The sequence below is a fragment of the Quercus lobata genome, chromosome 11 (assembly GCF_001633185.2).
Source record: "Quercus lobata isolate SW786 chromosome 11, ValleyOak3.0 Primary Assembly, whole genome shotgun sequence".
Lineage (NCBI taxonomy): Eukaryota > Viridiplantae > Streptophyta > Magnoliopsida > Fagales > Fagaceae > Quercus > Quercus lobata.
Genome location: NC_044914.1, coordinates 17,675,259 through 17,702,134, shown reverse-complemented (window position 1 = coordinate 17,702,134; position 26,876 = coordinate 17,675,259). Strand labels below are relative to the sequence as shown.

Below are 26,876 nucleotides of genomic sequence, written 5' to 3'. Positions count from 1 at the left end.
TTCCTCACTTGTTCCTTCGTTCTTTGAACGAGGTTCATAGGAGTTCTGCCATAAGGCATGCGCTGATTCATCCTATTTTCATTCATAGGATTCTGCTCTACTTAGGTCTAGATGGTTTTCCGTCGGGTGAGCCTGTTCATGTGATTGCTCCCATAGGTGCCACCTTTCTTCGTCAGAGGGCGGCTCAATTGAGAGTTGCTCCTCCTCGTACTAGGGGTGCGTCTTCTAGTAGTGTTCCCCCTCCTCCCTCTTCTATAGGTACAGCTGCTGCTGAGACTTCCGATGTTGCTGCTGCTGCTGCTGATGCTGATGCTCCTCCACCGACTGCTTTGGATGATTCAGACATTCGTCGCACGTTGGATCATGTCTTGACCATTCAGGCGGCTTAAGGACAGATTTTGGTGGACGTGCTTGATGAGATCCGTGCCTTGCATACGAAGTTGGCGCAGTTTAGACCACCTCCCTTTTGATGATAGATATCTTGTTTGTCCTTTGGCATTCCGTCACAAAAAGGGGGAGTACTTGTAGGATTTTTGTTTTCAGGGGGAGTTTATTTGTTTTTGGTTGGAGCTTGTGGAGTTTTTAGATTGTATCTAGGTGCTTCACTGTGTACTTAACTTTTTTAGCTCTTATCTTGTTTTTTGATGGTATATTTATGTTAGGGGGAGTTTTATGTTTTGTTGGTACTTTATTTGTTTCTTGTTTCAAACTGCTTATTGATTTATATTTATGAGGTATTCATTGATATATGTCTTTATTTGTGTGTTGTTTGAAATCAAGAAGTTATTTTGTTTACTTGTATTGTTTCCACACATGTGGTTATGCATGTTGTTTAGTGTTTCAGGAAATATACAGATTGATTTAATTGAGCTGCTGTCTACACTTGCAATTGATGGATAGTAGTTAGGATTCAATTTGTTTTATAAGTATTATTTTGTAAAGGGCTTTTCATTTTGTAAACTTTGAGCTTTTAAGTTGTGTTTTGTCACGAATTGCCAAAGGGGGAGTTTGTTAGGTTCTAAAGTTTAGGATTTTATGTATTTAGAACTCTAATTTGTATTGTTGGCGAACCATGATCAAAACAATGTGTTTAGAAGTGTTTAAAGCTAGCTCAAAGTTATGTGTCAATGTAAAGTTGGAATCGAGTTTAAAGCAGGAAGCACTGTGGCTTTCGGCCTGGCTCGATCGATCGAAGCTTAGGCTCGACCGATCGAAGCTCGGGTAGATTGCTTTTCTGCAGATTCGTCCAACTCAGCTCTATTTGTTTTAAAACGTTTTTAGGGTTTCTTATTTGTCCTAAGTATAAAAGGCAAACCCTAGCCACGTTTTAGTGTTGCTCATATTTGCGGTTTGTGTAAATCTCTTGTGAGATCTAGAGGAGTTTTCCTTTACACAAACTTAGGGTTTTCAAGGAGAAGATATTTTCTACACTTTGATGATCAATTCAGTTGCTGCTATTGAAGCTTAAGAATATACAAGCGGGTGTGCTTGTAGCTGGTGGGAATCCAAAGAAAGAAGGAGTCCGTGGATTCGGAGCTTGCACGTGGTCATGTCAGTAAGTTCTACTGGTTGGTAGCAATAAGAAGTTGAGCGTGGGGGCTTGTAAGTCTTATTGTATGAACTTCAATTCTTTCTAGTGGATTTGCTTTTTACCTTGAGGATAGCTAGGTTAAATTCTCCCCAGGTTTTTTACCGGTTTGGTTTTCCTGGGTGATCATATCTTGTGTTATTTATTTTCTGCTGCTTTGCATGATTTGATCTTTTATATTGTGATAACCTAGACTTGTTTAATTGGACTAAGTAACAACTTGACTAATTATCTAGATTTAATCAATTGTTTAAAGGGTCTAAAAACTGACACTTCTAAAGGTATTATAGCTTAACAATAATATCTTCCTCTCTGTTGTTGAAGGATATATACCTGTTTGATGCTGTCGAGCTTGGCACCAGAACGTTTCTCCAAACTCAACTACTCATGCTGCAGGAGGAACATTTGCTCTATTGACATTAAAAAATAAACAGCATTCCTAATTATGAGAGGGGTGATACGAAGTTAACAGCATTAGTTATTGTGTAGGATATACAGTTGTGAGTAGAAATCCCACATCAAGAAAAAGTAAAGGGTTGAGTATTTAATACTGTATAATATAACTAGGCCTAAAACTTTAGGCAACTTTTGGGTAATATGGTGTCCTTATATCTTATATTAAGATCTTGATTGGAGTCTCTCTATTGTATTATCTCTCCAAAAAGGATTAGAAATAGATATTTGGAAAGGGCTAATGATTATTATACTCTTGCTATTGCACACTTACACATTGCCACATGGATTGAAAAATCATATTTTCAAAACACGATTTCAAAAGAAGTGTGTATAGAATATGTAATAGGGAGTATAACAAGATTTTTCCTTCGGAAAATGCCATGGATTAGTCCCATCCTATCCCGTCTCTTAGTTCCCCTCCCAAAGAGCAAACCTGAGCTTGTTTCATTTGATCTTAACAATAGGAATGGTGTTGGGGACTGTTAGACATTTATAGGGTGATTCAAATCACGTATCTTATTCCTTTCCATGGTCTCATATTTTGTAAAAGAGTACAGAGATTTGGAAACTTGTTTATATGTGCTAATATGGACATAGATCATTAAAAAACCATGCGAATAACTCACCTTTATAAATAGATTTTCCTGATTTCGTTGGAAGTTTGGAAAATTGAAAACTCATATAGAGAAGAGTACTGAAATTTGAATATGGATTAGCATTGGCCATCAGCCTAACAACTTTCGTTTTGGCTAGCTATGTACTAATTGGTAAAAATAAAAGTGAAAAACATGATCCAGACAGAAAAAGCCATTACTTATTATCAGTTAGCCAAATTAAGGTCCTGAGAGGAAACTATTTAATGTTGCCATTTTAAGATATATGAATGTTGGTTTGTGTTTGAGGGAGTGCATTATAAGGTAACTCTCACTCTCAGGCCTCTGGGATTTAAACTTGCAGTTACCTGCCCGGGCTTCTATGGCTCTCGCAAATGTTTCATAACAACTTTCTTGAGCATTGTTAATATTGCAACACACTCATTAAATCATTAGATTTGGTCTCCCGGAAAATTGTTTTCCATGGGGTAAACAAAGTGGTAATTAGATTGTTGAACATACAAATTTTGATTGAAGGCACCACACCACACCACCATTCTTGCCTAAAAGTATTAATAGCATCATTTAAAACAAAATTTGATTATTTATAAACCTCATATGTAGTCCTGATACCGTAGTAGCATAGAGATGATTAATGATCCAGAAAACATCGTAGAAATGAGTGAAAGTTACATTGTAGATAGAAGCAATAAGAAAAATGGACAAAAATGGCCTCAAAGAGCAGCACTGGTGGCATCATCTAGAGCAAGAACTCCAGGAAGAGACCGGCCCTCAAGCAGCTCTAAGCTAGCACCACCTCCTGTTGAGATATGGCTCATCTTGTCTGCAAGCCCCACTTTCTCCACAGCTGCAACAGAGTCACCACCACCTATAATCGTTATCACACCCTTTCCACTGAGGTCTGCCAACTTCTTTGCTATTACCTGCGATGAGAAACTGCTATTGTCAATTTTCATTGCCAGTACAAAACATTTGGATTTAAACAAAATAAAAATAAAAATAGCAATAGTGGCAAGCTTTTTTTCCCTCTCTCTCTCTCTCTCTCAAACTAAATATGACATTTAATTATGCAGTAGCAGTATCTCCTGAGATATTTTTGTCATAAAATATTGTCCTGGGAGGACAAAGTTTGCCAAATGACCCTAAGTACATGAAATAAGGCTTAAAAGTTCGAAAGTCAGTAAAATTATCCTACAATCCCCTTTTTCATGTATATAGTTTAAAAGCAGCTCTCAAACTGTGGTAATGAATGCACTATATAGTATATGGCTCTACATAAACTGGAGAATAGACAAGGTAAGAGATTCTGTATCCAAGTTGAAATAGTCAAGCTTAACTTATTTAAGCTTAACTTTTTTTTTTCCTAATTTTTTAATTTTAAATCCTTAAATTGAAAATTTCTCATATATGTACTGTGAAAACAATAACATGAGAATACACAACAATAATAATAACATAAGAATCTCAAAAGTCATGTCCAAGTTGCCATGACATACCTCTGTTCCTACAGCAAACTTCTCAAACTCAAACACACCCATAGGTCCATTCCAAATGACAGTTTTAGTAGTATCCAGTGATTCATTAAATGTCTTGATGGAATCAGGTCCTATATCTAAGCCCATCCAGCCATCTGGGATACCTGATGCTGGCACAACCTGCAGAGAGTACATGTTAAACCAGCTAGCACATAATTCATGTAAATATCAATTGATATACTCAGAATCTCTTTTTCATCCAACTGAAATCTGTTAGTCATAATTTATGACCTCAATGCTACAAGAATGAATGTATTTGACTCTAAATATAGAGAGATAACCAGAGAAACTTGAATATAGGGTCTTCAGTAAACCATTCAAATTTGTGGCTTTTTATTTTTTGCAAAAAGAGGCCCTTCAATCAAGATATAAAAATAAATGACACTGAACAAAAAAACTAAGAAAACGAAATTTGTGTGTGACTAATCTCACTATGAATGAGAAATGGGTATATTAGTTGTTGCATTACAGGTCAATTAGAAATCAAGCATACTATAATAAGGCAGCTATAAGTCAAAAAGAGAGGCTTTAATTTTAATGGAGAAACATATACTAAACACTGTGGTTTATGTGTACTGCATATGATCCATAAATCATATAGTTAATCCACTTTCACTGTCAAATTAAGCGGAATATATTTTTCACAAAGATTTTAATGAAGATTTTGATTTCATAAATCAATAATTGAAGGGTAAGAACTACGGAAAACAAACCTTGCTATTAGCATCTGCTGCAAACTTGTCAGCAATTACCACATCTGTAGGTAGCAACAGAGCAACCCCTTTGGACTTGGCCTTTTCAAGAAGGGATGTTGCAAGATCAAGCTTGTCTTCCTCTACAAGGGATGATCCAACTGAGTGCCCTTGGGCCTTGTAGAATGTAAAGATCATTCCTCCACCAAGCAATAGAATATCAACCTTTTCCAACAGAGACTCAATCACCCCAATTTTAGATGACACCTTTGAGCCACCTACGATGGCAGCAAACGGTCTCTTGGGATTTGAGATGGCTCCAACTAAGTAGTCAAGTTCCTATGGTAAAAAGAGAGAAAAACATGATTTCAACCATTAAACAGATGTAAGTAGCATAGATGACCAGGGTACATGACCGGAAAATTTGCCACTAAATGTGTTTTTGTCTTAGTGGACTACATCACATACACAACCATTTTTTTTTTTTTTTTTTTTTTTTTTGAGTATTGACCCCAAGAGGAGAGTGAAGGAGAGATTTTAAAGTATGCTTTTCATTGATTAAATTATGCTTTTCATTGGTAATTGGTTACAAGGATATCGAACTGGACAAAACCTATTACATTCTGTAAGATCACAATATTGAGCTTGGATGATGTAAATAGATGAATTTGGATTGTATGCTATACGGAGGTCTGATTTAGAAGGGATAATATGCATGCAGATATAGCCACTGTTAGAAAAAGTTTACTTAAAAAAAAAAAATTTATTTAAAGCATCATAAATTGCAGACGGTCATACCTTCTGCATAAGAAAACCAGCAACAGAAGGCTTCAGAAACTTGGTAACACCCTCAGTAGAAGCATGGGCTCTGTGAGCTGTGCCAAAGGCGTCGTTGACATATAGGTCTGCAAGAGAAGCTAGCTTCTTTGCAAACTCGGGGTCATTCTTCTCTTCCTCCTTGTGGAACCTCACATTTTCAAGGAGCAAAACAACGCCTTCTGGGATTGCTGCCACCAGTTTCTCAACTTCCTCGCCAATACAATCATTAGCAATCTCAACCTAACAACAAGATGTCCCTTCAGGTAATGGATAGTAATATATGTTTTTTTAATTAGTGGTAATGAATAGTAATATTAAAAAAACCATAAATAAGTCATATTTGATTGCAGATGAAAGCACACCTTGACTTCAAGGAGCTCAGATAGCCTGGGAACAAGAGGCTTCAAACTGTACTTAGGTGTGACACCCTTTGGGCGTCCCTGGAAAGAACCGAAAGAGTATTAAGGAACTTGCCATGAAAAACAAAAGGTATTCATGCATGAATATTGCAAGCAAGTGAGCCACAACCACAAATGTCCAACTAAGAATGTAAATAAGCACATATGCAGTGAAAAGTATTCAATGGAAAAATATATTGTTAGAGCCAAAAAACTATTTTCGGATCCAAATTTTCAAAATGGATTTGTACTGAGAATAGAATGGTTTTGAAGTCTAATAATTATTAACCTCAAGAATATTGGTCCCTAGACTTCAATACTATTAAGTATTAAATGCAAGGAGAAAGTACCCATACCATAGGTCCATACTCTTTTCTTATCATCTAGCCCTATGATACATTCTTCTATATTATCAGTTTTACCCTGTTTTTAACACTTTGGCAACTTTCAAAAAAGATATACTTAAACTATCCATCAAATTCAGGGAACTACATACTCATATAAGCCTTAAATCAGAAATGATTTTATTTATTTATTTTAAAAGTAGTTAAGATTGGGTGGCTTGCTTGGCCCTAGTTTTACAAAATTCTTCTCCTTCCTCTTCCATCAATTCTATTTCTTTATCTTTCATTCTCTTGATCTGGACTAGTAGGAGTATTCAATTCTAGTTCTCCAATTAGACAGACTGGAGAACAAATTCAGAATGACAAGGTCATACATATCTAGATTCAGAAAAAAAAATTGAATTATAATCAGATCATTTGTGCTAAAACTGCATTGCTTTTAGTGGCATATTCTTGTACGGCCAACCACTTACTGTAAAAAATTTACATTATGCTTCAGATTATCACCCTCTTTAAGGAATAATTTCAGATTCCATATAGTATTATCATATATCAGCAATAACAGAAAACACAATAACGAAAATTTCAAACAATCATAGACCGAAAATAAACAGTAGCAGTGGGCGCCAATCAATAAAACCCCAAGAATTCCATAATAAGACAAAACAACAATCAGCAATTTTAAGAGATATCAACTTTGTGTTAGACAATGAAAGAAGAATAAAAGGGTCAGTCATTAGGATTGGTTACCAGGTGAGTAGAGAGAATGACTTTGGCACCATGACCCATCAAGTACTTGATAGTGGGGACTGCAGCCCTGACCCTTGTATCATCAGTTATGTTGAGATTATCATCCAAAGGCACATTCAGGTCTACTCTCACAAACACTCTCTTCCCTTTCAAATCACTCTCTTTCAACTCTCCCACACTCCTCTTGGTTGCCATTGTTTGTCGAATAATAACGCCTGCAAGTTTAAAACTTTGAATGAAACACACAAAACCCAAAAGGCTCTATGTGAAAGTGAAGTGAAAATCACAATGCTTCACACACGGGTTTTATATATATTTTGGTGCAGTAGTTGTAGAACAAAAAACGGTGGAAGGGTGGCTGAAGAGTTTAGGTGTTTAAAGACGGTTTAGTGAAGTATGACTGATGAGTCATAACTCGTTGGTTTGATTCTCGCATATTCTCTTTTGTTTGGTTGTTCTGTTCTGTCAAACTTTACCAACTAACTTACGATGTTCTCGTGGGAATCAATATATTCCTGTTCTCTCTAGGTCTTTCTACGGACCTAATTTTATGGTATTGTACCTAATTAAATCGGAACCATTAATTTAGTGTTGTTTTGATCTTGACAGTTCATTTAATTTGAGCGGATACTAATTTTATTTATTTATTGGAGAGCGGATACTAATTACTTGTAAAGAAAGTCATGTATTAAAAACCTTACAAAAAAAAAAAAAAAAAACAATCATATGGTTTTCTACCCTACTTTTTTTTTTCTCTACGCTTTATAGTCTTCTACTCTCTCCACGCTTCTGTTGCTCTAGTCCCTACGCTTCTTCTCTTTATATATGCTTCTTCTCTTCCAAAACCAGTCTTAAGAACCCAGAGGCACGAGGAAGACCAACAAAAGAAAAAAAAAAAAAGGGTACTTCTCAATTCCAGCGACGGTGTTAGCCTAGAGCGTTAAGTCCATCAAAAAGGTCATTTCTCTTTCTCTTTTTCCTTGACCAAATCGATTTTAGTACTAATGAACGGATCATGAGATACACGTGAGTTGTCTTAACTTTTATTCATTGTTACTAATCCGCCAATGTTATTAATTTCTTAACTTTTATTCATTGTTACTAATCCGCCAATGTTATTAATTGATTTAGGTGTTGTTTGTTAACTTTGTTTCGAATTCCTTGACTAAATTGATTTTAGTACTAATGAACGATCATGAGATGCACGTGAATTGTCTTAACTTTTATTCAGTGTTACTAATCGCCAATGTTATTAATTGATTTAGGTGTTGTTTGTTTAACTTTGTTTCGAAAGTTGATTTGGATTACTAGAGTCTGTTAAGATTTTGAGTTTCATTGAAGATGTCAGATTGAATATTCACTAGCCCTTGTTTGGTTCAAATTTTCATATGAATATTCACACGTATACAAAGAAAACCAGACACTAGAAGAAGGACAAAGTTTAGCTACAAAATTAGTTGTAGCCTTAGGCTACAAACTTACTTAATATCTTTGACCAGTTGACTTTGACTTTTTTGCGTTGACTTTTGACCAAAAGTCAAAATTTCCAAAAGGGCCTATCTTGCTCAGTTTTTCGCGTAGATTTCGATTTTGGCCTCCGTTTCTTCATTTGAAGCTCCGAAATTGGACATTTGGCACATTCTTCATTGTGGTTTCTTCAAAGGCATTCTTCAAGGCATCTCCAAGTGATCTTCTCATACTTATCCAACCTCAAGTCTTCACCGAGCTTCCGCCTTGAGTTTGAGGGAGGGTGTTAGAGATATATATTAGACATATTAGCCCAATGTAATAGGCCCAAGCCCATTCCTGCTTGTACTAGTAGTCTAGGGTTTAGTCGCCTATATATACTCATGTTAGGGTTCATTGTAACACAGGAAATTATTGTACTACACTCTCATACAATAAAGATGTAGCCCTTAAGGGATTCCTCCGTGGATGTAGGCCGTCAAGGCTGAACCACGTAACCCTCGTGTTCTCAGTGTTCCTCTTCTATGCTTCCTCTTCCGCATCCACTCTAGCATACACAACATGGTATAACACATCGCATTGCTAATATTTAACAATTTTATTGAGTGAGTTTGTAGCCTTAAGCTACAACCAATTTTGTAGCTAAACCTTGTCCCTAGAAGAATGCCCATAATGAGGTTTCTGAATATCAAATTATGCTATGATGTAACAACAACTAAGAACCAAAACATGGTCCAAACTAGAACGTTGAGAGAAACTCCTATTTGAAATTCTATGAGAACTTTCCTCAAGCACTTGGCATGCCTTCTTTTTAAACCCATGATAGAGTTGTCCTTGAAAAGAGCATGCCAACTACGTAGTCATACATAATAAAAAAATTGCAACAATAATTTGTCTTTGAAAAAGGCATGCTAGGACCAACTTCCTAACCCAATGGAGTTGTTTACTGCTACATGATACATTTTTTTTTTTTTTTTTCTTGTTGAGTTTCTTTGGAGAATAAAATAGGACATTGTGACTCATAATAAAAATGTTTTGCTAGCAATTGCAACGTTGATACCATTAGTTGTATTTATGTCTTTGTAAATTTTCTTTTACATCAATGGAAATTTCACTTTGTGGATATATTTGGTAACTATTCATTAGTTTGAATCTCCCTGCCCTTCCACTTGGTCCTAAACTTGTTAAAATATTGTTTGGGGATATATTTGGTAGTGCCTATGACTTCTTCTGGGTTGAGTTTGCTTCGGTTACTTTCCATTGAGTGCAGTCAAGCATTAGTAATAGCATTATTTTCCTATAATCTAATTCCTAATTTTTTTTACTTGTTGAGTTTCTTTGGAGAATAAAAGAAGACATTGTAACTCATAATAAAAATGGTTTGTTAGCAAGCACAATGTTGACAATGTTATTATTATAAATGTTTTTTAAAAAGTTAACAGATGGATGATAAAGTTAAAGAAAAAATGAGCACATCATCAAAAACCCAAAAGAAAAGAAAAAGAATAAATGACAGGGAGTGATGCTTTAATCTTTACAGTTGGATAATAAAGTGGATGGTATGGCAACATCCCATTAAAATAAGGGTCCGGTTAAGATTTCTATTTTTGGAAACATTTTATCGGGAATTGAAAAAGCTGTTATTACTTTTTCAATTCTCAAGAAATTTTTTTTCTAAAAATGGAAATTAATGTGTGCCCTAAGGGCACACATTAGTAAAATCCTTAAAATAAAAGGAGATCTATTGTTAATTTGGTATTTGATACAAACCAGACCCTTTTTCTAAATAGCTCTCTAAACTAATAGTTGAATACTCTATTATATGTTAATATTGATCAACAAAGTCAAATGTCTATTTGGACTACTTAGTAGAATAAGGTGTATGTATTAAGATTAAGATCAAGTAAATTAGAATGACTTCTTTATTATTGCACTTAATATGTTTTATAAAATGCTTCTTTGAGAAGTTTAGTTGTAAGATAATTTCATTATTGTAAATGCAACAATAAAAAGTTTGGACTTTTTGTATAATGTAACTTTAAAACAATAATAAAGATACAACTTGGCTTTTGAATTTTTATCAACCATTGATTTAGAGCTAAAACTTGCACCTCCCTATTATTTTTCATCTAATTTTTGGCAATTTGAAAGGCACTAAAATGTGAGTTTTATTTAGCTGATTTATTTGAATAGTAGAACCTTTCAACCGTGAAATTGATATTTATTTTTATTTTTTTTAAATGTATGTTGTTGTCTATGTTGTTTTTATTTCATGCCATATCAAGTTAAGAGTATGGGTAGAGTGAAGAACAATGAAGAGTAGGATGTTATCCAAGTTAGTCCCCAAAAATACTAATTGGATCATATTTAATTTATTAGTAAAATTCTAGCGATTCATTATATATCCACTTATATTATTTAACTTGCTGTTATATTTAAAATAATTTGATTTATTAAATTTGGATTTGCGGTAAAAAGCAAATAGAATTTATAAAAGTTTAAGGCACTATCAATAAGATAAGCATAGCTGTAAGTTGAATAATACTTAAATTTTTTGGGTTATTGTTATTGTTTAGTTGGCATATTCATGGACATCTTACTTGAGTATGAATATCTAACATTATAGGTTAAGAATGAGATTAAAGAAAAGTAAAGGAATCTTGATTAAGACTCTAAATTGGAGTTTAAGAAGGAAGCAAGTGAGAATTCTACAAATTTTGGGATTTTGACACATAATATTCATTGCAAATCATGTAAAGTACGTATTTTACCAATGAAACTTTTAACATGCATTACTACGTATTAAATTTTATCATGAAACCTTTTTTGTTCATTATATAAAGATAGTTTCAATAGATACTTAGTGTGCCCCTAATCGTGTTCATATAATGGTTAGCAATTTAAATGAAATACAAAAATTTGTCATTTCCAATTGGGGTTTGGTAGTTTTTTGGATTTAAGTTTTATAAAATTGGATAGAGATTTATGCAAATGGTCAATTGATAATTTTGACTTAAATTTGTATGCACTAGATATTTTTGGTTAGATGTGACCGATATTCATTGGAGATGCATAACATTTCTAGGATTAAAATTAAAGGAAGTTAATGTATCTATTATTGTGGGAACGAAAGAGATAAATCATATATGCCAACAATATGGACCAAATGTAGAAGGGAGTATACTGATTAACCTATTAGAGGGTAAGTTGAAGGAGATGGAAACACTAGGAAATGGATTTGTGGGTTGTTTTTTGCTATTTTTATTGGGTACTTTATCATGTCCTACAACAAAATCATATGTCAAATGGTTATTTCAATTCTTCGTAATATTGACGAGATTAGAAACTTGAATTGGGCGAAGTTCGTGTTGGATTTTCTCATTCAAGATGGGCACAAATATAAAAACAAGAATCATGTTGGTGTTAATGGTTGCATGCTGTTCTGGTAATTTGTAGTAAATAATTACATTCAAGAATATGATTTTGTTTATTAAATTTCTATGATCCTTTTATACATATTGCAATTGTTTTATTTTGAGCATGTTGACATTAAAATGAATGTTTAACACGTGCCCAAACAACTTTGGCCATGTATTTGCTTAACTTCTTATTTTCCATAGTAAAAAAACGTGGCCAAAGTCATTTGGACACATGTTCAACATTCATTTCAAGGTTAACATGCTCAAAATAAAACAATTGCAATATGTATAAAATGGTCATTGAAATTTAATCAAAAGAGTCATAGAAATTTAATAAACAACATTGTATTCTTGAATGTAATTAGTTGTTACAAATTACCATTAAGAATAGCATGCAACCATTAATGCTAACATGATTCTTGTCTTTATATTTACTCACACCTTGATTGAGAAAATCCAACACAAACTTTGCTCAATTCAAGTTTTTAATCTCTTCAATATTATGGAGTATTGAAATAAAAGACCATTTGACATAAGGTTTTGTTGTGGGACATAATAAAGTACCTAATACAAACAACAACGAATAACCACAAATTCATTTCCTGATGTTTCCATCTCCTACAACTTACCCTCTAAAAGGTTAATAGGTAGACCCCTTTCCACATTTAGCCCATGTTTTGGCTTATATGATTTATCTCTTTTGGACTTGCAATAGTAGATACATCAACTCCCTTTGATTTTGTTCTTAGAATATATTCTTCATCTTCCAATGGATATTGGTAACATCTTACCACAAAGATCCAATGCGTACAAATTTAGGTCAAAATTATCAATTAACCATTTGCATAAATATCTATCCAATTTTATAAAAATTAAATCCAAAAAATTTCCAAACCCAACTCTTGAATGACAGATTTTTGTCTTTCATTTAAATTGTTAACCATTATATGAACACGATTAGGGGTACACTAAGTATCTATTGAAACTAGCATTATATGATGAACAAAAATGGTTTCATAACGAAATTTACTATATAGTAATGCATGTTAAAAGTTTCATAGGTAAATACTTTATGTGATTTACAATGAATGTTACTTATCAAATTGGCATACTTTTTAGAATTCTCACATGCTTCATTCTTGATCTCTAATCTAGAGTCTTCGTCAAGATTTCTCAACTTTTCTTTAATCTTATTCTTAACCTGTAATGTTAGATATTCATACTCAAGTAATATGTTCATGAATATGTCAATTAAATAATAACAATTACCTTAAAAATATAAGTATTATGCAACTTATAGCTACGCTTATCTTATTGACAATGCCTTTAGCTTTCATAGATTCTATTTGCTTTTTACTGCAAATCTAAATTTAATAACTTAGATAATTTTAAATAAATCAATAAGGAAAATAATATAAGTGGATATAAAATGAATCACTTGAATCTTACTAATAAATTAAATATAAGTGGATATAAAATGAATCACTTGAATCTTACTAATAAATTAAATACGATCTAATTGGTCTTTTTGGGGGACTAACTTGGACAACATCCTTCTCTTCAATTTTTTTCACTCTTCCCAAACTCCTATCTCAATATAGCATGAAAAAAAAAAAAGGGTAAGAAATAACATACATTAAAAAAAAATCAATTTCACGATTGAAAACTTCTACTAATCAAGTATATCAGCTGAATAAAACTCACATTTCAGTGCCTCTCAAATTCCCAAGGGAGATGCAAGCTTTTGCTCTAAATCAATGGTTGATTAAAATTCAATACAAAATTCAAAAATCAAGTTGTGTCTTTATTATGGCTTTAAAGTTATGTTATTCAAAAACCCTAAACCTTTTATTTTAGCATTTCCAATAATCAAATTGTCTTAGAACTAAACTTCTCAGAGAAGCATTTTATAAAACATATAAAGTGCAATAACAATGAAGCCCTTCTAATTTACTTGTTCTGAATCTTAATGCATCCATCCTTATTCTACTAATTCTTCCAAATATGCATTTAGCTTAGTTATTCAATATTAACACAACATAGTAGTTGACTATTAGTTTAGAAAGCTATTTAGAATAAAGTTTTGACTTGCGCGCATCCAATAAAGTTTATTTAAAAAACAAATAAAAATAAACTGCCTAGAAGCGATGGCATCTTTTCTAATTCTCTTTTGTAAACAACGTCTTTTAGGGTGTGTTAATGACAATATTCTAATAAATCCTGACAAAAAAAAGGAACATTGACATTGTCACTAGTTTATGGTTTAAATTTGAAATATTTTTAAAATTGGAGAGTTAAATGTAAAGGGTTTAATTTACAACCAACCTCAAATTATGGGATGCAAAATTTAATTACCTTTTTCTTTAAGATTTAAACTCAGAAACTATTTCAACTATACCAAATTTATAATTAAGGTCCAAGGCAACTATAATTTCAAAATTAAGTACTATAATTAATGTACTATAACCAAATTTCTTTTTAAATATGTAAATTATATGCTTCTTGGTTAAGTCTAGAATACATGATCCTACCGTACACCTTACTTTTACCCCCCAAAAAAAAAAAAAAAAATGTCATTTGTGAACTAAAACTTATCAGCAAATTTCATATTATTAGAAATATATTAGCCCTATAGACCCAAGTTTAATCATACTTTGTGCACAAGTCCAATTTCCTACTTGTACTACAATTTTATTAATTGTAGTTAAGTGTAAGTTAGTCTCGGGTTTAGCCTACTATACATATCAATGTTGGGTTTATTGTAATTCAGAATTTGTACTTTACTCTTATAATAAAAATGCCCTTAAGAGTTTAACCAGGCCACCAAGAGCGTTAGCATCATCACTTTTCATGAGTTCTTCAACCACGTCTACAGGACTGACCTTTACATTCTCACTTCACTCTCTCCAAAAGAGTGGGTGATGAATGTCAAGATAATTGGAAACCAAGAGCTTGAACCCCTTAATGGTTCAATAGGCCAAACGAATGTGCATGTCCATGTGACCAGGATTTAACAACGCAGGGTCAAGTTGATCCTTGTGGAAGGTAGTGAATACAAAGATACTGTCATCTCCACATAGACCATCAATGAAGTTTAACATCCCCAAGAGTGTGACATAGGAAAGTAGTAAAAGTTTTAAAATTTATAATAACGAGACTTTATTATTTGAATTAATTGAAACCAACCTAGTGAGTATTTTACATGTATTTTCAGTCCGATTGGACTAGTTGTTTTAAAATATGCAATTAAAAAAAAAATAGCAATTTTAGAATGTATGTTTTGAAAACTTAATTTTTAAAATCAGAAATAAGTGTTTGATAAAGAAGTGAAAAATATGGTTTTTATTTTTGAAAGCACAGTTAAGTGTTTGCCTATTTGGATAATATTGGTCTAAAAATACTTCTTTTTGGAATAAATTACCAAAAATAATTTGATTATATTGTTATTATTATTATATTAATGACGGTACTATTAATTTCATAGAGATAAACACTTTTTTATTTTTATTTTTTAAGAAACAAACACACACACACACAAGGGAGAGAGAAAAAGATTTTAACACAAAGGCACACAATTCTACTCAAAAGTCATGGTAACTTTTAAGGGAGGGTGGGACAAGTTATACTACACACAACATACTCTCTTAAGCAATATTAGACAATTACCCATTCTTTTTTTATTTTATAAAGAAACACACACACATCCACACACACAAGGAAGAGGGAAATGGATTCTAACACAAAGACACACTATAACTCCACTCAAAAACCATAATAACTTTTAAGGGAATGTAATGAAATTAAGTAATCTTGTTCGAATGTTTTAAAATAAAGAAATGGAATTGAATGAAACATAAGTAACCTTGTTTGAGAGTAATATAGAGGAAAATGAATGAAATCATTTTATAAAAATATTACTATTAGACTTATATTTTAAAATAAAAGAGTTGAATATATAAGGGTAATTTGGATGTTTTAGTATAAAATTCATTAAATCTAATTTCATTCTCTCTAATTCCTCCAAATTTTGGGGGAATGAAAATTTTAGAGTTTGGCTCTTTGAGGGAATATTGAGGAATGAATGTTTTCTTCTACTTATTTTTTTTCTCTCTATTAAAACTCCCAAACAAGGAAATAGAAAAATAACAGGCATTTACCTTGAAAAATTGCAAGGCCAGACGAGTATTATTTCATTGATTTTTTTCTTTTTCATATTGGTTAATGATTAGTGAAAAATAAGGCCAAACAAGCACTTTACTGAATTTTTTTCATACATTGCACTGGTTAATGATTCGTGAAAAATAAAACTAAAGGAACCACAACAAATCTTATTCAATTGTGCACTAGTTCAGATAAAACTTGTAACACATGCAATAAAGGAAAAAAGTTTATCACCAACCATATCTTGAAGTACTAAATTTCATCACCCACCATCTTTTATATTATAGTTGTAGTATATTCCAAATACACATTACATCTTATTATTGTTATCCCAGGATACTCCAACCTCCAACTTTAAGCTTTGTTATAGTAAACCTCAAATCTAAGTTCACAAGTCCCACTAAACAACCGCATTGCTTTACTTGAGTCACAACATTTTGGTATGGTTTTGAAACCCGGACCATTCATTGAACCGTAAAAGAGAGAGGTTCAAGGTTTTTGAGGTCCAATCGAGGTTGAATCGGGGTTGAACCGTGATGATGTTATAATTAATTTAATAATTAATTAAAGCCTAAATATAGATATTAAATTTATAAAACTAGCAAAATTGACTAATATATCTATATATGTGAGGGAAATTTAATGATTTTCAAGCATATATTTAATAATTAAATAAGAAAGTTAATAAAATAAAATAATAACCATGAAAACATTAAAATTTATGATTAATTTTTGAAGTAAAGTTGAATATCTTTGTAGGATTTTAATTATAATTTTTTTTATATTCCTTATAAGAGATGGATAATTTAATTAAGTAGAATAGAATTGTGTTAAGTTTTTTTTATTTAAAAAAAAAAAAAATTTGCGTTAAGTTTACTTCAAGTATTTTTTTTTTGTTATTGTTGAGCATCAACTTGCAAGCTTGGCTGAGTGGTTATGCTCCAGCTGCATATCTGATCGTGCCTGGGTTCTAAACCTGGTAAGCGCATTTTCTAATTTTTTCTTATTTAACAGGCGTGCTTGAATCGGCTGATTTTTTCTTATTTAACAAGCATGCTTGAACCGGGGTTGGATCGCATGGTTCATGCCACTGGTTCTAAATGAACGGTGCGGTCCTATTCTCTATGCTAAAAAACTGGATTTCAGTCCGGTTTCTAGTTAACCCGGTTGGACTGCCCGGTCTGGTTCGAGTTTGAAATCTATGCATTTTGGAACAAACCCTATTGAATCACTGAGGCACTTCATACAGTCCAAGCTTGAAAGGTCTCTAGTGCATTGAACTGACCCGTTGAGTTTGTTATTCTCACCAATATCCAATTCTTGAATAAAACCATTGGTGGGTTTATAGATGCTTGGCCAACGAGTTGGGTCAACCACTCACTTTTCTTTTGGTGAATCGATTGGTAATTAGTCAAGTTTTGCAGGTCCTTTGTGAAGAATCATGTCTCATGGTCAATATGGCCAAAGAAATCCACATTATGGTACTTCATTGTGCAATTATTGCTCCATTTTATTGCACCATTAGAGTTTGGGCAAAGTGACCGAATTTCGTTTGTTGCATTAACAATACAACTTTGGCAATCTTTCTCTTCGATATCAACATTACAAATGGTACCACTACACACCTTTGGTGCGGTGGTCACTCCATAAGTATAAGTACTTGTGGGGTGTGTGGGCCAAGGGCCAGGGTTCAAGTCTCCAAGAGGAAGCTTCACACACATATACACTTAAATTAAGCTAGAGTAGAATTCTATCTTGTATTCAAAAAAAAAAAAAAATACATTACAATTGGTAAGCCCATAAACTTTGCCTGCATCACGACCCTTTGTGTCGGGTGCAAAACCATTGGCAGGGACTTAATAGGAAAGATAACTGAAAAGCTCATTCAAATTTGTACCATAAAGGTCACTGATTGTGGAATTTTGTACGCCTAAACATTTATACTCCAACCCAAAAGCACTTTGCAGAAGGAAAATAAAGCTTAGCAAGTAAAAAGAGGAAGGGATTTTTGTGATAAACATTGTTGAATATATTGGTAAAGGGTTTGCTTTGGGATGTATATGAAATTTGCAATATTGTTGAAGCCTTTATATAGTGTGTGTGGGGGAGAATTTTCAGAATTACAAATATTCTATTTGATAATTATTAGGAAATCAGTAGACTAAATAGCACGGATTGTGATGATGTTGAGGGCTTGAAAGATAAGAAACGAAAGATCAGAGGAGACTGGGGTTGACTGGTCACAAATCCTCCGATGATAAAGTTAGTCTCTTCTTCCGAAACAAAGAATTCCAAACTTATGGAGATGGTGTCTAGAAAGTACTTACCTCGTTTTTGTCGGAGATTTGTGCCCTTTTATAGGTTCAGGAAACAGTTATCAGTTAGATAACTTCCCCTATATTTACGACATCTGGAAAGTTTAGAGTACACCTTCATAACCGCCATGGCGGTTATCTTTTCATTCTACAACCGTTGCTGAGCTCGTCCTAAGCAATGCTAGACGGAAGGTTGTTCAAAAGCGGGAGAATCTCGTCCAGAGACCTCTATGGACGAAGGACAAGTAGCTAGTTCCCTGTCATTCCTTCTATGGACGAATATGGAGTTTGGTTATTTTTAGACACCATCACTATTCATTAAAATTTTTTTACAAAGATTCTTTTTGAAACAATTTTTAATCAAGGAAAAAAAATTTTAAGTTTAAGGAATAGTTACAATAAAAGAAGTAGCTTTCAGTTATGTTGTCTATGGTAAGTTATCATTGGTTTAGTGATGAGTGATGACCATTGCATTTCTCATTGTTTTCACACAGTAGAGAGAGAGAAAAAAAAAGGTTTATGACACTTTAGTCTTTAAGAGGTCCAAAATGGTGACCCTAAATTTAATAGTAAAGGGTCTAAGTAATTATGTTAGTCCCTCATGTGTTTAAGAGATAACAAATTAATGCCGGTGCCCTATTGACAAAGCATTTTTTTTTTCGGGCATATGTTAGCACTTATACAAGAGATCTAGGTTGGATTGACTCAACCGGATCTAGCAGTTAAAGTCTTTCTTTGTTTTTAGTTTTCACTTTTGCTTTGAGCCATTATAAAATTTTCTCAACGATTTTGATGTTACGTTTAATTGGTTCTTCCATTCTCGGCTAATAAATTATAGGGTAAATTGCAAAATACATCTCTGAAATTTGGAGTTGTTTGGATTTTACACTCTAAAATTTCAAAATTTTGATTTTACATCCTAAAGTAAGCATCTCTCTAAAACTAGTTAGGAATATAGCATCTTGAGCCTATGAGGCTCGAGTTTAGTGAAGTTGACCTAGACAAGTAATCCATGTGGAACTCGAGTTCTATAAAGTGCAAGAGAAGAAGAAGAACCAAAAATGGAAGAAGGAAAAACCCACAAGAAGAAGAAGAATCATCCACCAAACCCACCAATGATTACACACAAAACCACAAAATCATAACCGACCCACCATTCAATTCCAAAAAATTAACCAAAATCAAACCAGACCCACCAAAATTTTCACCGTGAAATCCACAATTACACTTTCTGCAAAGAGCAAATTCGTTCCCCCCTCCAACAATGACCACCATATGAAAACCTTACGTAGGAAGAAGATCTGAAGAAGAACCCACATGAAGAAGAAGAAGAAGAAAGAACCTAAACTTGTAGAAGATCTGAAGAGGAACCCACATGAAGATGAAGAAACCCAAACCCATTAAAAACCCAAATTTTCTTTATAAAACTCAAGCCTAAAAGGCGAGTTCCACGTGGAATATTCTCCATGCCAGCGCACTAAAACTCGAGTTTTAAATGCTCGATATATTTTTCAACAAACTCAAGTTTTAGAAACTTGATATGCTATTTTCCAAATTGTTTTTGAAACGTGACAGTTAATGAAATTGTTATAAAATTAATGTTAAATGAAAAAAAAAATTGCAATTCAATCCTTCCGATTAATTTTTGCAGTTAAGCAACACATCATTGTACTGATGTGTTTTGTTTTTGCCGGTTAGCTCAAAACGACGAAGTTTTGCCCAAGTGAAAACACAAAACTGGTGCTTGCGTAGGAGGCCGAAGCAGTAGAGAGAGTGGCGGAGGGAGAGAGAGAACTGGGATTATCACAGAGCGTTGCACAGGTGAGAGCTTTGCGTGGTTCTCGGCGTATGCGATCTCCTTCACCACCACTCTCACCCTCTCCATTCCCAAACCTCTACTACTATCTATTAAGAGCAAGTGTTGAGGACATATGCCACGCATCACTGTGATTTACACCGTTTCAGCCAAATTCAAAAATAAAAAACAAAGCCCCACTATCTGAAGCATCACCGCAGTCAATCAGGAACCAGTAAAAAATTCAAAAAAAAAAAAAAAAAAAAAAATCCCTTGCTATGTTTCTCATCCCATCAATTCACACTAGTAAGTAGTAACCCACACACCATTGAACCACCATAAACCCACCAATCAAAAAAGAAAAGAAAACAATCTGTCAAAACCCACAAATTTCAGAACCACCGTATTCCCAACAAAGCCACCATCCACCCGGAAATCCACCACGTCCGAACCTTTATATCACCGGTAACCCATCCATGGCAAACCCCATCATTTAAAACCCAACCACAGCAAATGACAGCTCCACCACCGACTGAAAATCCTTACCCCACTGTCGTGCTCTTCTACACGCAGAAAATCCCAAACCCACGCCACCGATAAACCGAAGCTCCCAGATTACAAGAATTGCCACCACCGAAATCCCATCAACGCCACTGCCGCAAGAGCCGCCACCACCATGGCCCTCACTTGTTCAGTACCACGCTGCAACAATTCCACAGGCAATCCAGCGACCCGATAACAATTCCACCTAAGGTAACCGTGGGGTTTTGCTTTTGATTTTTGAGTTTGGTTGATAGAGTTGATACGGTTTTTTGGTTTTGTTTTTGTATTTGTTTTTTTTTTTTTTTTTTTTTGGAAACTGATTCGGTGTTTTTTTTTTTAATTTTATTGAAACCGGCGTTTTTTATCTAGAAAGTGATAGATCTACAACATTTTCATAACAAATTATAAGTGGTTATAGGTGGTTAGTTGTTATTGGTTTAAATTTGAACCTAACATTAAAATTACTTTTTTGCTCTAATAATAACAACCAGTAACAACTTATCACTTAAGATTTATTGTAAAAATATTATGGACATATTATTTCTCTTTTTATCTTATTTGGTTGAAATTAAGCTTGAGTTTTGTGATTTCACTTTGGGCAAAACTGAGTCTTATGGGCTGATCGGCGTGATCGCAATTATGTGTCACTTAACTTCAAAAACTAATCGAAATAAACGAATTACTAACGAAACCAAATTTCAGAGTGTAAAATCAAAATTTTGAAACTCTAGGGGTGTAAAATTTAAACAATTCCAAACTTTAGGGGTGTATTTTATAATTTATCCTAAATTATAAAACAAATTTTAATGATTGGTTTTTGAATTTGAACCATTTTTTTTTTTTTTTGAAAATTTTTTTAATTTTATTTTAAGGTTTGTAAGTGGAATGGTGACATAGCCTATTATGACATAATTTAGACCTTTAAATAATAGAAGAAGGGTCAGATTTAGGGTCTGTTTGGATATTGCTTATTTTGCTGAAAACTGAAAATATTGTAACAAAATAATTTTTAAATGTGTGAATAGTACTGTGGGACCTAGTTTTAAAGTTTTTATTTTTTATTTTTTTAATAAAGTACTTGTGGGTCCTGTGAACAGTGCATGGGACCCACTAAAAAAGTAAAAAAATGCTCTTCTCTTTCCCCACGGGACCCACAATGCCCGTTCTCAAAAAAAAAAAAAAAAAAAAAAAGCCAAAACGCAGACGCTGGCCTTCAAAGAACTTTCTTTGGTAGAGTTTCTTATCCAATTTTTCCATATATTTCTTACATTTTTTTTTTTTTTTTTGTCTGTTGAGAATCCCCATATGTTACATGATGGATTACTTCGTGGCCAAGTATATGGTACCTTGTTAGTCAAGAATATCCGATAACGGTATGTTCTCAAAGTCAAACTTGAATGTTTTTCTTAATTTGTTTTTTTTTTTTAATTAATTTACTCTTATATTATCTATATATATATATATAAAACCGAAATCTTTGCTGGCACCACAATTTTCCACGTCAGTACAACCCTAGCAACCTTACATAAAAACATTATAACACCTCAAAACCCTAGCAACCTTACCTCTCTCTCAAGTTAAGAAATATAAAGCCACAGTTTCTGCAAACTCTCTCTCTCCAAACGTAAATATCAAATTCAACCCTTTTAATTTCTCTTTATATTTTTGAGGCTTCTATAGAGTTATAGTGAGTTATGCTGATTTTGTTTTGTGTGTGTGTGTATAGATGATCATAATATTCCGGTATTCTAAGAGAAGTTTGTGTTTTCGTTAATTGAAGGCCTTAGAGAGATAAGTGTTGCAGTTTGGAACATAAATACAAAAGACGATTCCATTGGCAGCGGAAAGTAATTACTTTGTCTCATATTTTTGTTTTTTGAATTGATTTTGTGTGCTTTTTAGATCATTTTGGATCAATTTTGTTAATTGGGTGTTTTTTTTTTTTTTTTTGATAGGGTCCAATTGGGGAAGGTTCTTTCAAAGGGTTACGACGATCGCACATGGTGTCTGTATACTAATAGTGGGGGGTAAGTGCTATAAATTACTAACCCTTTTAAGTGTATAATCTGTTTCTAAAATTATCTATAATATTTTGTCCTCCGAAAATTTTATCTCTTTAATTTTAGTATATTGTGTTTCTTAAGTTATAGACAGATTTTCTTTGGTTCTTATTTTCAATAATAAATCATTTTATTGCAATACCGGTAATTGTTTGAAAAATCCAATATGTTCATATCTCTATAGAATAGAGAATAGTAGAAGCCAATTTTATTAGAACTACTTAAATTGAGTTGACTTAATTCCGTACAATTACAAAGTATAGCATGAAAGATAATAGAATTAATTGTTGTAATTTTTATTTTCTTTCCATGTTTTGAATTTCCATGTTTTTATTGTTGATGAGAAATTAAGGCTCAGTTGCACAATATGTGTAAATTCTTCAGAAAGCTACTTTAAATAGTAAGTCAATGTGTCTCTTACATTTGGGTATTAGTTAGAATTATTTTCAAATGATTGTACCAATAAAAGTGAATGTGTATAAATTTTGTTTAATTATCCCGTGCATCGCACGGGTTAGCGACTAGTTATTATAAGTTGTATCGTGCTTAATTGATATATTGACTTAATAATAGAGAACAATTATTATAAAATGGATGTCAAATATTCAAATCTTAATTATCTTATCGTATTTATTTAAAAGATGATGGCTTTCCACCTCATACAGGGAAAATTTGCCCATAGAGAGAGGAAAAGTGAATTTTTATAAAGATATTGGCAAAATGTAGGCAGCAAATTGTGAATATTAAAGATGCCTGATCTAAAGGCATATCTTTCTCCTTGTGATAGGTTATCTAAAGCCTAAAAGGAATAAAACACAATTATTTGAACAGTGTTTTATCGAGAAAGAAAGTAGCATATCTGATGGACATCCCATCCAACATTTGGCCCAATATCATCATTTGCCTTTTAAGGAACCACGAACACGTTGAAATAAGAACCAGAATTGTGCTTTGGATGTGCCCTAGTATTATATTATGCAGATTCTTTTTCTTTTGTTTTTGACAAGATATATTATGCAAATTCTTTTTCTTTTGTTTTTGACAAGATATATTATGCAAATTCTACTTAGCGTTTAGGGAACGCGGTGTCAATTTCTTCAATGAGCGTGCTGCGCAAGTTCGCACGGCCTTCTTTATCTTTATAAAGGGGTGTGTGTGTTGAATATAGAGAAGCGCCACTTTGTGAGAATTCCTTCATTCGAACAATATACACGAGAGAAAAATTGAGGGTTTTCTTGGGAGGGTTTTTTCGGGTGCTACGGCCACATAGTGACATAGCATTGAAGTATTTAGAGTGGAGATTTTGTTATTCTTATAGAGGTATTATTTTATTTTCCTAATTTATTATAAAGTATTGTAATTTCTATTTTATTAGGATGGATTGGTCGGATTTGCCTTGTGATTTTTCTAGGGTGTGGTTGATTTTCTTGGTGTTTATGTTATATAAATTTAATTTACACATAAATGGGATTGGATTTATCCCAACAAATTTATGGGTTTTTGTCTAAGTGATCTAACATACAAACTCTCATTTTTATAGGATTTGAAAGAGGTGATTGGTGGACAACCTTACCTTCATACCATGTTTTCTCTAAAAGAGATGCCTATATCATTGACAACATTGTTCTCAGTTTATGCCTCCATTAGTGCTTTTGTGATGCTAGCAAGATCCATGGTAAATGAACACGTACCTCCTGAATTCCGCTCTTATCTCTTCTCCATCTTTCAACATTACTTCTTTACTCCTCAATCTGCTCAACTCACTCTCATCATCGAAGAGAACTGTGGTATCGTTACCAATCAAATCTATGAAGCTGCCACAATTTACCTACGTAACAAGATTAGCGACTCAACAAAACGTCTCAAAGTAAGCAAAACCATTAGGCAAAAGAAATCAACCATTGAGGTTGTAACAGGTGAGGAGATTACTGATTGCTTTGAAAACATTAAGCTCAAATGGAAGTTTCCAGAAAAAGCTAGGAGAGAATCATCATGGTAGTCAGGAATTTATTGAGCTTTCCTTTGATAAGAAATTCAAAAATGTTGTGCTAGACTCTTATTTACCTTATGTAATAACTAGTTCTGAGACTATAAAAGAAGAACAAAAGGAGGTAAGGCTTTATAGCCATGATTGTCTTGGTTGTGATGATGAAGGTTATAGTGGATGGGGTGGATGGGGTTCTATTAATCTTGAACATCCAGTTACGTTTGAGAAGTTGGCAATGGACCCAGAGGTGAAGAAGATGCTCAAGGATGATTTGGACAGGTTTGTCAGAAGGAAGGAGTTGTATAAGAAGGTTGGCAAGCCATGGAAGCGAGGGTATTTGCTTTATGGCCCTCCGGGTACTGGTAAATCAAGCTTGATTGCTGCCATGGCTAATTACCTCAAGTTTAATATCTATGATTTGAACCTTTCAAGCATACACTCAGATTCAGAGTTGAGAAGGATATTTCTTTCCACATCTAATCGTTCTATACTGGTAATTGAGGATATAGATTGCAGTGCAGAGTTGGAAGATCGAGAGGAAGAGGATAACTTTAAGAATTCTTCCTCTAAGGTTAGCATTCTTTATTATCATAAAAACTAAACTAGTTTCAATTACTCTAAACAATATAACAACAACAACAACAACAACAACAATAATAATAATTAGTATGGTAATTAGATTATTATACACTTCAAATAGATTTTGTGTGATTCTTATGTGGATTGGATTTGATAAGTATGTGTTGTGAGAATGTGTGTTGAATCTAATATCATATATTTATTAGATTGAAATGGACTAATGAGTGATTATGATAAGTTTTAATTATAACATTTTTGAAATTTCTTGAAATAATGATAAGGTTGCCAACCAATAATTTCTCTTAGGCTCTATGAAAATTGGAGTTTTATCCATTGAATACATCTTTAACTAGATACATGTGCTATGAACATTGTCAACAAACATTAGCAGTACCACTATGATTCAAATTAAATGACTTTGTCTTATGATTTTATCTAACATTATTTCATATCATGTTGATTTTTCAGTTCACACTATCGGGTCTATTGAACTCCGTAGATGGATTATGGTCAAGTTGTGGAGATGAGCGAATTATTGTGTTCACCACCAATCATAAGGACCGGCTTGATCCTGCTTTGTTGCGCCCAGGCCGTATGGACATGCACGTGCACATGTCATATTGCACCATGGATGGGTTCAAGTTGTTAGCTTCTAATTATCTTGGTATCAATGGTGACCACCGACTCTTTAAAGAGATTGAAGGATTGTTGGAGAATGCAGAGGTTACGCCAGCTGAAATTGCAGAGGAACTTTTGAAGAGTGATGGTAACGATGTTGCTCTTGAAGGCCTTGTCAAATTTCTTGAGCAAAAAAGACCAGAAGATGCAAACAGCCTAGTGTAAAAACCCAAAAGAGTTAAATGATTTTTTAAACTTGGACAAGGAAAGCATTGTACCATTAAGAGTTCCTGAAATATATAGTTCAAAAAGTGCTAGAGAATTTTACAAAGGAGAGCATTGGCACTTCATATTATTTAAAAAATCGCTTCCTAATTTGTTTTTCAGCTTTAATAACCTTAATCCCTTATTAGCATTGGCAATGCTTACGTAGAACTTTAAAAAAAAAATTTCTTGATAATAATAAGTGGCCAGATGATAGGAACCCGCCGCCGACCACCAAGTAGTCGGGTCGGATGATGAACGGTTCAGGTCTGGTCGATTTGGCCAGGTGGGTCAGGTCTTCGGCTTTGTTGGACAGACCTATAAGTGACATATGTTCTCCTATGCCTTTTGTGTTCATATTAAAGAGTGTGCCACACAATTAGTCAATTTATATATTTTTTCTCTTATCAATATATATATTAATCTTTTGCTTATGATTCCTGGTATAGTTGCTCTGTTACCTCTCGCTTCT

At 33.4% G+C, this 26,876-nt stretch overlaps 1 protein-coding gene and 1 pseudogene across 1 annotated transcript; one reads left to right on the top strand and one right to left on the bottom strand.

Moving 5' to 3' along the window:
- Positions 1-3,209: 3,209 nt before the first annotated feature.
- LOC115967942 (phosphoglycerate kinase, cytosolic-like) lies at positions 3,210-7,715 on the bottom strand. Its single transcript, XM_031087102.1, has 6 exons — positions 7,197-7,715; positions 6,067-6,144; positions 5,684-5,944; positions 4,907-5,224; positions 4,155-4,313; positions 3,210-3,581 (listed from the first exon to the last, which is right to left on the bottom strand). The coding sequence occupies exons 1-6, from the start codon at positions 7,389-7,391 to the stop codon at positions 3,372-3,374; spliced, it is 1,221 nt and encodes a 406-aa protein (XP_030942962.1). The 5' UTR covers positions 7,392-7,715; the 3' UTR covers positions 3,210-3,371.
- A 16,426-nt stretch (positions 7,716-24,141) lies between these two features.
- LOC115967938 lies at positions 24,142-26,467 on the top strand (annotated as a pseudogene).
- Positions 26,468-26,876: the final 409 nt, after the last annotated feature.